The sequence below is a fragment of the Atractosteus spatula genome, chromosome 2 (genome assembly GCF_055471065.1).
Source record: "Atractosteus spatula isolate fAtrSpa1 chromosome 2, fAtrSpa1.hap1, whole genome shotgun sequence".
NCBI lineage: Eukaryota > Metazoa > Chordata > Actinopteri > Semionotiformes > Lepisosteidae > Atractosteus > Atractosteus spatula.
This window is the reverse complement of record NC_142707.1, coordinates 16,136,287-16,150,812: the sequence shown is the minus strand read 5'-3', so window position 1 is coordinate 16,150,812 and position 14,526 is coordinate 16,136,287. Positions and strand designations below refer to the sequence as shown.

Here is a 14,526-nt window from a genome sequence, read left to right as displayed (position 1 = left end):
GTGTGAGCAGACATAAATGAGTGGGCTTAGTTTGAACTGTGTGTGAGGAGTATGAAGTGATGAAAGCTGATAAAATTGTATACCCTTTGGTACTGTTCTAAATAGGTTATAAAATGATGTAGGAAAAGGTTTCCTTTTCCAATACTTATAAATAAATAAATGGAGGGAACGTCCCCTGTTGGTTAGAGACTATATAAATTTATATATATGGCAGCATTGATTTACAGGTGAAGAATTCAGCTTCCAAATGTAAGAGTTTCCTCAATGCCCATCTATCAAGCAAATGTTATCAACCCATCATGCTATTTGCAACGGTGCATCAGGAGGAATTGCTTTTATTAATAATTTAAAGAAAATAGGAGTTTGTGGAGCTTTCAGCAGCCTCATGGGCTTCTGGTGTTATCAATAATGTGTCAGGAAGACCCACAATAAAACATTTACCTTATCCTGTACCTGTCAGGGGCCCTTCCGCGATCCTGCTGAAGTATTGCAGCAGCGCTTCAAGCCTCTGGAGCCAACCTTGCGCGTGGCCACATCAATCACGTCTGTGGAGGAGGCCAGAAAAGAGCTGAGACAGGAGGAGTGGAGGAACCGGTTGAATGACGAGCCGTAAGTTTTGGCCCTTTAGGTTGCACTCCCACTGCAGCTGTGTTTTTGTTTTGTTTGCTTTTTAGCAGACACTTTTCCAAAGATTTGTGTTTCCAAAGCTTATTTTTTTTCAGAAACAGGGAAATCTACTCTTACTGTCTGATTAGATGAGCTTTTTAATACAGTGTTTATTTGGGATTGCTCCCCACACATGTCTGCAACATTAAAAGTCACATAAAGGCCAGAGCCAAATTTATTTGATTATAAACTTCTTTATAAATGATAAAAGCTAATTAAGGAAGGTACGTTTGCTATTATTTGGATATGAAACAGATGGGACATTCTAGTCCTTAGTTCAACAATGCTTTCTGAGGAAATATTTTAAATTATGTTTCCTCACGAATATAATACTTTTGTTCATTTGGAAATGTTGGTATTTCATCTAAATATCATATTTTCAAAGACTGATTTATTTTTTTTCAGTAACATGGGGGAAATTATCATTATGTTGTTAAATCAATCAACTGGATATGGCAAGGCCATATGGCCTCATATATTTTTATTTTATGAGGATTTAGTCTTTTGCAAAGGACAACATGTCATATATTTCTACATTTACTACTGTTCAAAAGTTATTTTTACTTGTTATATTTGTTTCACTTAATATTTGTTCTTTTTTATATAGAAACACTTCTACGGTGATAATCTGCTGAAATTTTAGCTATTTTGTTTTAAGATACAATCCCTATAGACTTATATATTGTAGTTCAAAAAGTAGAATTTTAGCTTAATGGAGGTACAGAAGACAAACATATTTATAAAATCCATCTGTTTGTAATCCTCTTAACCATAGGGCTGCTGGAGCCTTACCTGGCAAGATATTGGCACAAGGGAGGATACACCCTAGATGGGATGCCAGTCCATTACAGGGCAGACACTAACACAAACATGCACACACTCACACCAGGGCCAATTTTCCCATAAGCCAATTAACCTACTAGTAAGTCTGTGCACTAGGAGGAAATTGGAGCAACTAGAGGAAACCATGTGAAAACAGGGAGAACATACAAACTCCATGCAGATAGCTCCCCAGGAATTCAACCCAGGGCCTCAGTGCTGTGAGGCAGCAATACTACACACTGCACCACTGTGCCACCCATTTATGAAATCTAATTTAACAATTAGGTTAAATTGGGAAATGTGATGAGCTAGCTACTGCACTACTTCAAATCGGCTGCTCTTTTATACATTTTATAACATTTTACATTAGTTGTAGTCATCAGATTTTTAAAGATTCTGATCAGTGTGAATTCAATATTGGTAAGTGAGAAACTTTGTCGGTTTTTTTCAGCTTCACAGCCCAGCTTCTAAATTGTATTAATAATGGTCAAAGTTGTTATAATAGAAGAAAACACTAGATTTTGTTATCAAGGTTGTGTACACAATTGGTAGAGACCTACCCAAAAAGACTTGGGAATATAATTGCTGCCAAAGTGGCTTCCAATATTGAGCTCAGAGGTCTGAATATTTATTCAAACAACTTATATTTGTTTTTCTTTTTAGTTTTTTGTTGACATTCACTGTAACTTGTCCTACCATTAGAAGCCTTTAACTTGAACATTTGAGATTTGAATAAAATATTAATTTTGAGTAAGTATAAGTAAGTGTTATTAAAATCACAAAATGTGATTTTTGGACCAAATGTGATTTAGACCACAGTCACAGTCTAGATACATTTTCAAGGCACTTCATACTTTTAGAAGGATATCATGTACTGAATATCAATTCACTGTTTTTTTTTACAATCCTAGAAAGTAAAACCCCCTACAGTAAGCAAACTTCTAATTCTGCTTCCTGTTTAAAGTAATTTTGAATTGCAACATTGCAATCACTAGAGAGTTATATTTGTTTCAATTACAGCTGAGTTTGATTTTATATGACTTGGGTTTGACTAGACACTATATACAGTATATATAATTCTAAATATATGTGCAACAGATTTAGAATTTTGTTTAGTTGTTTTTTTTTCTTTCAATCACTGTGAAACAGACAGAACTAATTAATATGCACATACAGTATGGATGCAATGCCTGAGAAGCTGTTTTCTAAGTACAGAAAGTAATTTTAGATTAACTCAAATGTCAAAAGGCATTTAGATTAAAAAATGAGAAAAATAAACAAAAGTTTGATTATAGTTGATTAGCAGTATTTTAAAAAATAATCTAAAGAAATTCTTTGCCAAATATATTTTTATAACTTCCATAGAGCAAGAGAAGGGACGATATATGCTGTGACTAAACTAAGGAATAAAGAAAATAACTATTTAAAGTGAAATTTGTAATAAAACATTAAACATTAGCAACTTCAATTAAAAAAAAATCTCAACTAAAATATAATTATAAGAGGATTATCATAATAACATTTTTAGACTATTTCTTTAACAGTCCCATCTCTGTTTAAAATCCTTCAATTTATTTTAATTACTAGCACAGTGTGCAATATTTATTAAGCAGCTCAGCCTTTTTTCAACTTAAAACACTAAATTAGCTAACCCCATTAACACAGAGTACTCTAAACAAGCTGTAATAGGAGAGGTAGTTACTGTGCAAATCGTATTATACATTTCGGTGCTCCAGGGCACGTTTAAGCATGATTAGCCCCTTTTGATCCAGCATTCATCGCCTTCTTTCAGCTAATTTCCAGTGGAAATTTTCAAAGAGGTACCTAAATTTGCCTTTTTTTCTTTCTCCGGCTTAATTTTTCCTTAATGAAGTCCAAGCACTCCATAACGCCTTTTGATGCAGATAATATTTTTGTGGATAATTATGATTTAAAATGGGGAAGACTTTTTTTTTTCCCTGGCTGGAACTTAAGAAGTGCCGCAGCAGACGTTCAGCGCACGGCGCAATACTGCAAATGTCTGAGAGTTTATGTGGAATACAAATGGAGATATCAATTGAACACAGTGTTTTCAGTTATATTAAGCAATTATTATACTGCAATTTTGTGTTTTTTTAAATCTACTTGAACTGAGCAGTGTGTGGTTTTATTTAGGCCCGAATGCCTCTTTGCCTCTTCAAAGTCTAAAGATATCTATCCCAGACTAATGTGTGCTAATCCAGCACAATATAAGTTAGTAATATTTTGTCCCAATTAAGTATGTATTTAATATATATTGGGATAAACATACTGACTGTGTGCTTAGATTAAGGTCAAGCATTGCTTTGTTCCTGTAATCATAATAATAATAGAAAATATAATGTGTGGTATACCAGTTAAAAATATTCCTTAATGTTGTATTATTACAAATCTTTCCTTGTAAATGAAGGATGATTGATTAATAATACATTGAATTTATAGATTTAAGATATTTGTGCATTATTTTATAGGTAGTGTCACAAAAGTCCGACAGGACGAACCGTGGAATGGCAGGAGAGCGATAAAGACCCTATGCGTAGCGGCGAGACGGGGGTTAGCCCGGGCTCAGCTGTTCAGGAGAAACCATATAGAAACTTATATCCTCAGGCCAAGGACAGGAGTGACCTGGAGCTAGGCGGGTCTCAGGGCAACTGAACAAACAATGCTGAGCGAGTAGCAAACCAGAAGCAGGAAATAAATAGGCTACACAACAAGACACACCAGAAAGACATGAATAATCACAGGGAACTAGGAACAGATGGAACGTAGAGCGCCCTCTAGGTGTAATGAGCGTGACAGGTAGACACTTCTTTCAACAGCAATATAAATGTGATGTTATTCTATAACATCTAAGATACTAAGATACTGTTGCGAGTGCTGTTGTCTACAGGACTCCATTGAAAAATTGTTTGATGATGCAACTTACAAAACTCACTGCTGTATTTTGATCTTCATACTGTTCAACCTACTCTGTCTTTAGGTACACTAAACCTCTGATAAACCAATCAATGTACAAGTTAATGCACCTTTATTCTGTAATGAAGGTGTAGCACTCTTATTGAATTCACTTAAACTTACTCCTTTGCTTTTCAGTCTGGAATTAACCTATATTTTGTTTCTCCTTAAATTACCTCTTCTTGGGGTCACTTTTGCCTCTGCCCCTCTCTCAGTATCCAATTTGCTAGAATTTGATACAAAAATAGTTAAAAATCCAAATATTATTTTAGTCACAGGATTAACTCAGTGGCCTAATCACCTGAATGGTTTTAATACATGAATTAAAATTATTATTTTCTTCTTCATGTATTCCTCCTGAACAAGTGGAACGAGTTTCTTGGCTAGGTCATGATTTTGCATGAAAATTGTTTCTCATATGACCCATCTGATTAAATCAGATAGGAACTGTGATTTGAAGATAGGGACCTTCAAAATAGACTTCATTCTGGCTAAAGCAGTGAACTACTAGGGTGTGGTTTAGCAACTAAGGCAGTGTGTTCCCATCTAAATGTGAGATTACATCTCCCATTTGGCCTCCTGTTAGCTCTGCTTTAACACTGCTCCTACTGCAGTTTGAATACCTATTTTGTAAATGTCTTGAACAATTGCAGGTGGTAACCTAACCTAATAAAAAATAATCTGTTAGTACTGTGTGGTCCATATTTTCACCAAACTAAACACGTAAAATTCCAATGTAGTTATTGTTCTCAAATTTGAATTTTCATTACTTCATATGATCAATAAAGTAGTCTTTACTACAATTAAAGATATTGGAAAATAACAAGTATATTGAAATAAGATGGAAAATGTATTGCTTTCCATTTTCCTTAATTGTAGACATTATAAACTGGATTTTAAGAATTGAATAGATTCTTTTTATTATTTATTAAAATAGGCACCCACAAAAAAGTTAAATTGTCTAGACTGTTTACTATTTAGTGTACCTTATATAAATACCATCCTCCTTCAACTATATCATCTTAACGCACATTTGTGTCTGTGTGTTCTCTTTTTATGTACTTGGTGCTATGTCACTTAAATGTGACAGAATATGTAGTTTTCAAAACCTTTATGTGGAGCCTTAGAATCTATGTAGTTTTCACTTTTATACTGATATTGCAGGACTTTTTACCAGTTATATCTTTATATTTAGATTTTTGTGCATGTTTCATAGAGTTTTTTTTAAATAAATTGTAAAGAATGGTGCTCAGAAAACATCTAATGCACTGTTATTGTATTTAGCACCAAAATCCTACTGGATAGTGTTGTCTATAATCTTTGTTTCCTATTGGTCAGCATGTGAAAATTCAATCCAACAGTTCTTGAATCATTTTTTGTGAAAGTTTATGCCAATTGGGCCTATTAGCCATCCTTTGAAATCCGTCAGCAGATGAACTGAACTGTCTTTCTCGTTATGGCTAAAGCCTCATATTGCTGTGCCTGGTCCATTCAGCCACTGATCCCTGGTGAGAAGTCAAACTTGCCTTAATGGCTTTGAATGAATAAAAACTACCCTATTAAAATGCAATTCAGAGGCAATGAAAGCAGTAAGTGAAACAGCCGGCTACCACCACAACCATTGTGTATTCTGGGACATTGGGGCCACATTAATTTTTTCAGTGATGTCCGTCCCATGTGCACATTAGCATGGATTGCACTGTAATCTGTCTTGTAGGAGAGGCACTTGTCTCCAGTGAATAGGAATGTCTATGCAATATTGTGGCGTTCTTTAAAGAGGCAGTGCTTTTTTATTTGTAAATGTTTTTTTATGATTTCTGTTACCTTTTGTATCTTACATTTTTACCTAAATATGCTAGATATTCTCAAAAGACACTGAAAACTCTAATCATACTACTTATGAGTCTTTGTAATCCTGGATATGTGCTTGAATAAGAGAAATAATTTCTCAAAATCATTACTCGCAAGAGCAACTGTTTATGTCCATTAGATTTTAAACGTGCTTCTAAGGTTCAGGATTTTAGTTTTTTGTTTACTAAACTACTTTCAATACTAGATTTTTTTTTAGTGCATATCAATCTTTAACATCTGCTTTGATGATTATGTAGGAACTCCAATGTTTAAATTGCACATAAACTGCTAAATAAATTAGCTTAAAAAACAAGTTATTTTTTGTTAGACATATTAAAGATGTACAGCACAACTACTGTATATGTATTTCTGTCCGAAACTTTATTTTGTTGCAATAATATCTTTTTTTTTAACTTAATGGTTTCGAAAGTTTCATATTTAATTAGAAGGAATGGAAAAATGCTTACGGAAACAAAATTAATCAAAAGATGAAATGTGCTGTTGTTAATTAAAGGATTTTTAAAAATGCTTAGAGATGAAATGGCAAAATATTAGAAAAGAGGTGATACAACAGCTTTGCTATGATAAAGCAGTGAAAAGGTTTACTACAGAGTGCTTCCTGTTTGTGTGCCAAGGTTGTTTGTTTGTTTTCTGATGAGCCAAGCCAATGCCCAGCGGAACTGAGGGAGCCCACACAGACACCTCTTGTACCATGCTGGATAAATCTTCCCTCAGCAGCGTGTCTTGGGTACAATTTGCAAAATCAACCTCCCTGTAATTAACATCTGGCATTTTTCCTAAGTAACAGATATTTGCACTGAACATTTTCCCAACAAACAACTATTCTTACTGCACAGTATGTTTGTAACAAGAAAATAAGAATGGAAAATGTAAAACAGATGAACATTTCACAACTGTACTTGAAAGAAATATTATTACAAACAGTAACAGCCATGCACAGAAAGAAAGTCTCATCAATTAAAAGTTGTCTCCATCTTCTGAAACAGTACAGACTACCACAATTCTTAATGTAGGAGAAAGGGCAAGGGACATTAAGAGAATATTTGCCTGAAGATCAGAAGAAATTGGAAATGTGTTGAACAAACATTCTATTAACATTGCCCAGTTTACAAAGGACTTCCACACCATCCCAGAGAAATTGTAGCAGAAATTAAGATTTATTTAGCAAAAGGTGGCACTCAGTACTAATGATTTCTGTCAAATGGCACTTTCTGAATTGAGAGGGTTTTCTTAAGTATTTTTGAAATATCCTAAAGAATTATAAATGTGATGTACTACTTTCCATTTCAGAAATTAAATATTTCTTACAGTGATGGCAGTATGAATTGAACATATAAAATGTTTCATCGATAATTATCAATATATTACCTTTCTCTCTGCTGTTCCTTTTGGTGTTACAGTGCATGCACATCACTTAAGCCAGAATAAGGCTATTACTGACCAAAATAAAAAATAAACTGTCATCAGACATTTCATGGTGTGACTTCACTTAAGAACCCATTTTAAACCCCATGCTCTCTCTTTAAAAAATATATTTTATAATTTTTTTATTAAAAAAAAATATTTTATCTAAAAAGTATTGTCTATACTCATCAAGCTGTATTCAGAATATGTATCGCTTATGACATTTCCTTCTGTTTCCTCCATTTTTATGAAGGATAGAGTGGATTCTATGATGACTGATAGTCGTCAAACTTAACTGTTTGGAAAATAAAGAGTGTTGTTATGAAGCCTATAAATAATTACTACATTGTCTGGTGTGTCACACTAACTAGTTAATACTTAACCAATTTAAGAACTGGTCTTAGGATCACTGATATTGTTTATTCTCTCAGTGTAAGTGAACAGTGAGCTCATGGACCAGACAATCTGAAACTACTGTTCACCTTTCATTTAGATTAGTTTTCATCCTAAACCAACAAATGAAAGTTACAATATGTTGATTGAACTAACAAGTGGTTTCATTGTAGTCTGTAGGGAAGAACTGCTAGTCTGGTAGCAATATTTAGATTCCAAGATAGCCTCTGTTTGACTCTCTATAGGCATAGAGGAAGTGCACAGGACAAAAATGGTACAGTCTGAGTACTGAGTGCTTTGTCGGTTAAATTTTGAAAACAGAAGGTTTCAGAAGATTTTGAAGAATCTTGAGACTGGTGCATGGATGTTAACATGAGAAAAGATGAGAAAAGTGATTCAGTGACCCATATTTATACTCTGGAGCCAATTATTGGCCGGATTTTTGGCTTGTCCTCTTTCTGAATTTCTATTATAAATTGTATATTTCCTGTATTCAGTATATAAACACTATTTCCTACAATATAAATATAGTTCTATTAAAAAATCTCAAAGCACTGTGCTTTGAACTGCATGCATTATTTTTATAAAATATTTTTAAAATCGCACAGTAAACCAACAAAAGAAAACAAATAGAGTAAAACAATTATAAATTAAAACCTATAGTAAATTCATAGGTCTTTAAGATAGTTTTAAAAATACTTACAGTTGAAGTTACTTGGGGGTTTGTGCTTGGACTTTTATCAGTTAGCATGTATATTTTGCCTTTAGTCAGATCATTCACCATCACTGAGTTGAGTTTCACTGTTATGCTCATGAAACTCAAACTAAACCAGATATGACAAAAAAAACTAAACGACAAATGTAAAGATTTTGAAATACTCAGATATATTTTAAGATGCAAGCAGTGCTATGGAAGATTACGCACATACTGTCACGCCCTCTGCAGCCAGAGAGTGCTCCTTCTCTGTCCTGTCTCTCATTTCCGGTTCTTGCTGTCCTTCCGGTGTTTTCTCTCTCTCTGGGGCTATATATTTCCGGGTCTTTCATTCTGCCGGGGCTCAGCATTGACGTTCGGATGTCCTGAAACCCGCCTAGCACCAGGTCGCCCCACGTCCGCTACCTGAGGGCATAGGTTTCTGTACAGCATTTCCTGAACAGCTGAGCCTGGGCTAAGCCCCCGTCTCGCCGCTACGCATAGGGTCTTTCGCTCTCCTGTCATTCCACGGTTCGTCCCTTCCGACATCCGTGACACATACAGTGCACAGTCATGTATAGTTATAAGGTCTAATATTGAAATAAGAGCTAGTTATTATACTTTTTAATATTTATAATATTCACATATAAAGTGAAGTGCCTTTAATTTTTTTTACAATTGCACCATCTAAAAAGCTAATTGCTAAATACTGTTAAAAGTCAAGGTTCTACATATCAACAGTTGTTTAATTCATGTAAATTTCTGAGATATTATGAGTAGTAAACTCAATTAAATTTAAGGCATTTATTATTGCCCTTTTTAATTTATATACTGTAGGTAGCCTGTATCACTATATTTTGAAAAGTGCCAGTTCTTTAGATAAACCCAAATCAGTTACATCAGAAAACCTGACAGCAGCAAAGGAAATCCAGGAGGATTTGCAGCAAGTCCTAGACGAAGCAGTGATATGGCAAATTTAATTTGTGAAAGCAAAATGTCATGTTCAAGCTGTATGAATATATTTATATTGATAAAAAACAGATATACTGATGTACAATGATAATGCAACATTATCAGTCTAGATTCTACATCAGTAACCTCAGTTAGCATACACATAATAGTGAACAGGTATTTATTAAGTGGTATTGTTTCTTGGGATTAAAAATACAGAGCTCAATTTCTGTGATTTCAGAAAAAAAACATTAGGTACTTAGTGTTTATATACTGTAGGAATTGTCAGAATAAACTGAATAACAATCAATAATTAACCAGTTAAAAAGACACAATTTTAGTTAAACCATAATTGTTGGTAGTTATTGGCATGATTGAAGGACTGCTTGTCTGGGAGAGAATCTGCCCAAATAATTATTCATCCTCCAACAGATTGGCCAAGATAAACCAGGAAGCAGGGACAGGTCACCTCCTAGAATACAGAGGATCAGCATACTAGGCTAGGATTGTTGTATACTGTACATCCAAACACACAAATTCCAGGAGGAAATAAGCCTTGCATCAGTATTATGACTGTATCTTTCCATCTGTATGAAAATGGGCTGCTGTTCAGGGATAAAGTTACTTATTTAATAAATTGCCATGTTCTGGCAGTCAGAGAATATCTGAGGAGTGGAGGCAGTGGAGAAGTGTATCATTCACCAGTGTTATGCTGACTTCCGTGTGTTCAAGACAATAGATACAGTATGGCGTAAGAAATTTAACAATGTGGGGGGTAGAAGTCCCTTAGTCACAAGTATAGCTCTGGTGTAGCTTGAGGACAGATTTGCTACCCAGTTATACTTTTAGGAAAGCCTTGGTCCAACAGTTTTTTTTTTCGTATCATTCCTGCAACTCAATGCAAAAGTACAGCTTTTCCAGAAAGACACTGCAAGGCCATATACAGTAGTGCTAGTATTAAAACGGTATGATGTTAAGAAAAAAATGTTGAGGATTTGCTGTAGCATTTTTCAATTGAACATCTATGGGACAAACTCGCCAATGCCATCAGCAGAAAATAAATGCATCAGTCAACCCTTGATAGCTTGCTGCAGATCCACAAAAAGAGTCCATGATTAGGTCTATGCATCAATACTGCCAAGATTGTGTTAATACTCAGTGTGATCACACCTTTTTTGACACTTTACAGAAAACCAATCTACAGAAAACCAGACTTTTAGTCTGTATTTTTTTCCAGTTTTCTGAGATTTTTTTATGGCTATGTTAAAATTATTTGAATAGATTGCACATAAGTGTTGTGCTTTTATTGTACATCTATACATATTTTAAAGATATGACATGGGTCACATAGTTATATTAACATTGCTTATACTACCTCATCCTGACAGGTTGGCAAAAGATTCCTAAAACGTGACGAGAAGGTTTGTAGGAATAGCTCTGATTTAATTTGCTCTAAGAGAGTTAATGCAAACACTGATTTCTTCATTTACTAAATCTAAATATCCATCAAACCCACAAGCTTTAAAACAAACTGTAACAAGATATTTAAGATGGAAATTAAATACTAGAAAATTTCAGGAGTGATGTATGTAAGTACAATGTTTTTGGTGGATTAGCAAACTATATATAGTAGATTTTCTGGAACAATGGGACAAGAAATGGTTTCCTAAGGTCTGTGTGTCATTTTGTAGAACAATAAGCTATAGGAAACCAAAGGATTGGTTCACGTGTGCTTTATGTGTTGTTTCTTCTTTTTTTTAAGGTTATCTACCATTTAATACTTACATGATCATTGTTTTATGTTCTCGTTTAGATTCCGCCCTTTTGCTAATGCTCATAAGAACAAGAAATATGAGGAAATGATCAACACTTTGTCCAGGTTTGAACAAATTACCTTTGACACCAAACACAGAGAAGAAAAACGTAAAGAAAAAAAAGTAAGTCTCACATTATTTTAGCATTTGTTTTTTGTTTTTTGTGGCATCATATACAGTACATCACTATAAAAATGCACACACCCGAAAAAGGCTCCACAGCTGAAATGCTGTGTTTCTTTTCTTCTCTTTTCAGCTAGTTTACTTGTTCCTATACAAATGGACTTTATGCAAAGACTGAATCCTTATCATTTGCTCAAATGGCCAAACATTAAATGATTAAAATGATACTCTTGATACACAAAATACAGTACTGAGGTATTTTAAAAATGCTTTGAAAACTGAGGGATGCTACATTTTTCAATTTTATTAAGTAGTACCATTGTCAGACTGGAAAAATTAATTACATGAATGAATAAAATTAGAACACAATGATAAGAAAAAAACAAACAAAACACACTGTCTCCAGTGTCCAGCAACTGACTTTGAAATCACTGCTGTAGACGCTCACCAACACCAGTGTCAGGTTTTATCACACTCAACATATTTTATATTTTGTTGCTTTTCTGCTGTATTCAATGTAATAAAACATTTGTCTCATAAAAGCTATCTAAAAACAGTACGTATTTTGTTTTTAACTGGCATTAAGTAAATATTTAATTTTTTAAAGTGTTGAACTATGCATTTGTAGTGTTCATATCTTTAATATTTTTTAATATTCTTCACATGCGAAAATGGAAAATTGACTCTATACTCAGTGCTAGGTAATTGACTGTATTTCCTAAAGGGCTTTCATGGATGAGGGTGCTTAATTATCCCCTCGCAGCAGGTAGCACCCTGCTGCATTGAGTGCTATTGCCTAGAAATACATGTAGTTGAATAAAATTTTAAAAATAAATAAAACCTGCTGCTGACAAGAGACATATGCTTTGTTGGCTAGATGTGTTTTACAGAGCCACTTGGCATTTAATTATTACCCATACCGCTTAAAATACTCTGAACACCCCAATGGATTAAATTAGAGGGCCTAAGCATATTGCACAGAACATAAAGTTGACCTTTACTGTCTGCGGGCTTTGGAATTGTGTGGGATGGGAAAGCCATCATATATTTAATGTGGCACAACACTATCTGCAGAAACTTGGGTGGGACTGTGGACTCGTTGAGCCCATCACAGTCTGTGATTGAAGCTGCTGTCACCGGCATCTTGACAGTAATGAACATTCGGCTTAATGACCGTAGTTATGATTATCATAATTGATGTGTGAATGTGGTGCAAAGAGAATCATTACTAGCCAAATTTACAATGGAGTTGGTTTCAGCTTTTGAGGGGTAATTGTATTTTTTCTAAGCCACAAAGAAGAGAAAACCATGCCTTGCAGTTGACGTCCCATGGGGCCTTATTTACAGTATTAAGTAGTCAAATAAGTTGTCAAAATCATGATGGCTCTTGTCTAAGATATAATCTAAAATGATTGTATTCCATATAGAATAGACGGGAGAGAGGCAGTTATCAGTAAACAGAATAACTACTCTTTTAAATAGTGGCTCAGCTAAAAGTGGTACTTTGTTGCTATTGCTGATTTACACCCTCTAGGATAATTTTCTGCAGGTGCTCTGCTTGTTAGTCACAATAAAAATACAATTTAAAAACATGTATTCTCTCTGTTCTGTCCATGTTGTCTCTATGACCCATACAGCTCTTCAGGACTTTGTTAAAGTGATGTGATGTATGCTATATTTGATGTATTTTAGTGAACAACAAGAATAACCTGAATATATTTTCATCTATTCTTTGTGGGTTTCAAGGTCTAAATATGATGACAATGTCTGTATTCACAAATGCTCTTTAATTTCAATTTCTAATGTTCTTCAGTTTCTTTTATAACAATTTCAGTTCATTTTTTCTTCCCATAAATTCACAGCTCATTTCTTTTTTGTTGTTTTTGCAATCTCATTTTGTCTTCTATGCAGCTTTCTTACCAAGCATAGCATCATTAACCTGCTGTAAAGCAAACTCTCTGGCAGTAATTAATGCAGCATAACACGCAGCATGTCAAAGTGTTCCTCTTTGAGTGGATTAACATTATTTTTTTCGGTGGTTCTCTGAATATTTTTCCACAGAAGCATTTCTTAAAATTCAGAACTCACACATATGTCACAGTAGGGGGAACTACTTTTATGCCACACCATATAAACATTTACACTAAAACTATAAAAAAATTAAAATCAACCAAAGCTAACTTATGCAGTGATTTAAATAAATGCACTGACCCACAAACACCTTCAACTGCCTTTAAAAACTGGGCATATACAAATCCATTCCCACTTTTATGCTGTCTGACTTTGACTTAATATGCGTTCTCATAGGATTTAAAGATTATATAGCATGCTGCCCTTGTGTGTCAATAAATATTTTAATGTTTTGGCAAACATGAAGCAATAACATTACCATTTCATCATTGTATGGTACTGTACTATACTACTGCAGTGAATATATCATTGCTTACGCAAGGTATGTGCATATTACTCTCTGTATACAGATTTCATTTTTGGGACTCGTACGATAGCATTAATTACTTTTACAATATGTTTTTTGCTGGACTCAATTCCATTCATAAGGAACACATAAAATAGTACCATTTTTAAGGCCTGCTGTTTTTTTATTTTATGTGATTTTTAATATAAAATAGGAAAAATGTCAGATTTCAAAAGTTTATGCACTCTTTATGTTTTAATCAGAACCTTGCAAGCAATTATGTAGTAAACGTGTGCCATCAACTAGTTTTATATTTGATGAAAAACTGTTTTTTGACTCTTTAATTTCTCTGTGGGAAAGCAGTGTCCCTTGATGATGATCCCCAGCTTTGAAAAATA

General features: G+C 34.2%; 1 protein-coding gene across 1 annotated transcript in view; it reads left to right on the top strand.

The window, feature by feature from the left end:
* The window catches only part of spata17 (spermatogenesis associated 17), a 71,895-nt gene that overhangs the window by 42,556 nt on the left and 14,813 nt on the right, over nucleotides 1–14,526 (top strand). The window contains exons 8-9 of the mRNA XM_088908671.1: nucleotides 461–609; nucleotides 11,589–11,712. Of these exons, the coding sequence (XP_088764797.1) occupies nucleotides 461–609; nucleotides 11,589–11,712 (273 nt within the window). The remainder of the gene's footprint in view (nucleotides 1–460; nucleotides 610–11,588; nucleotides 11,713–14,526) is intronic.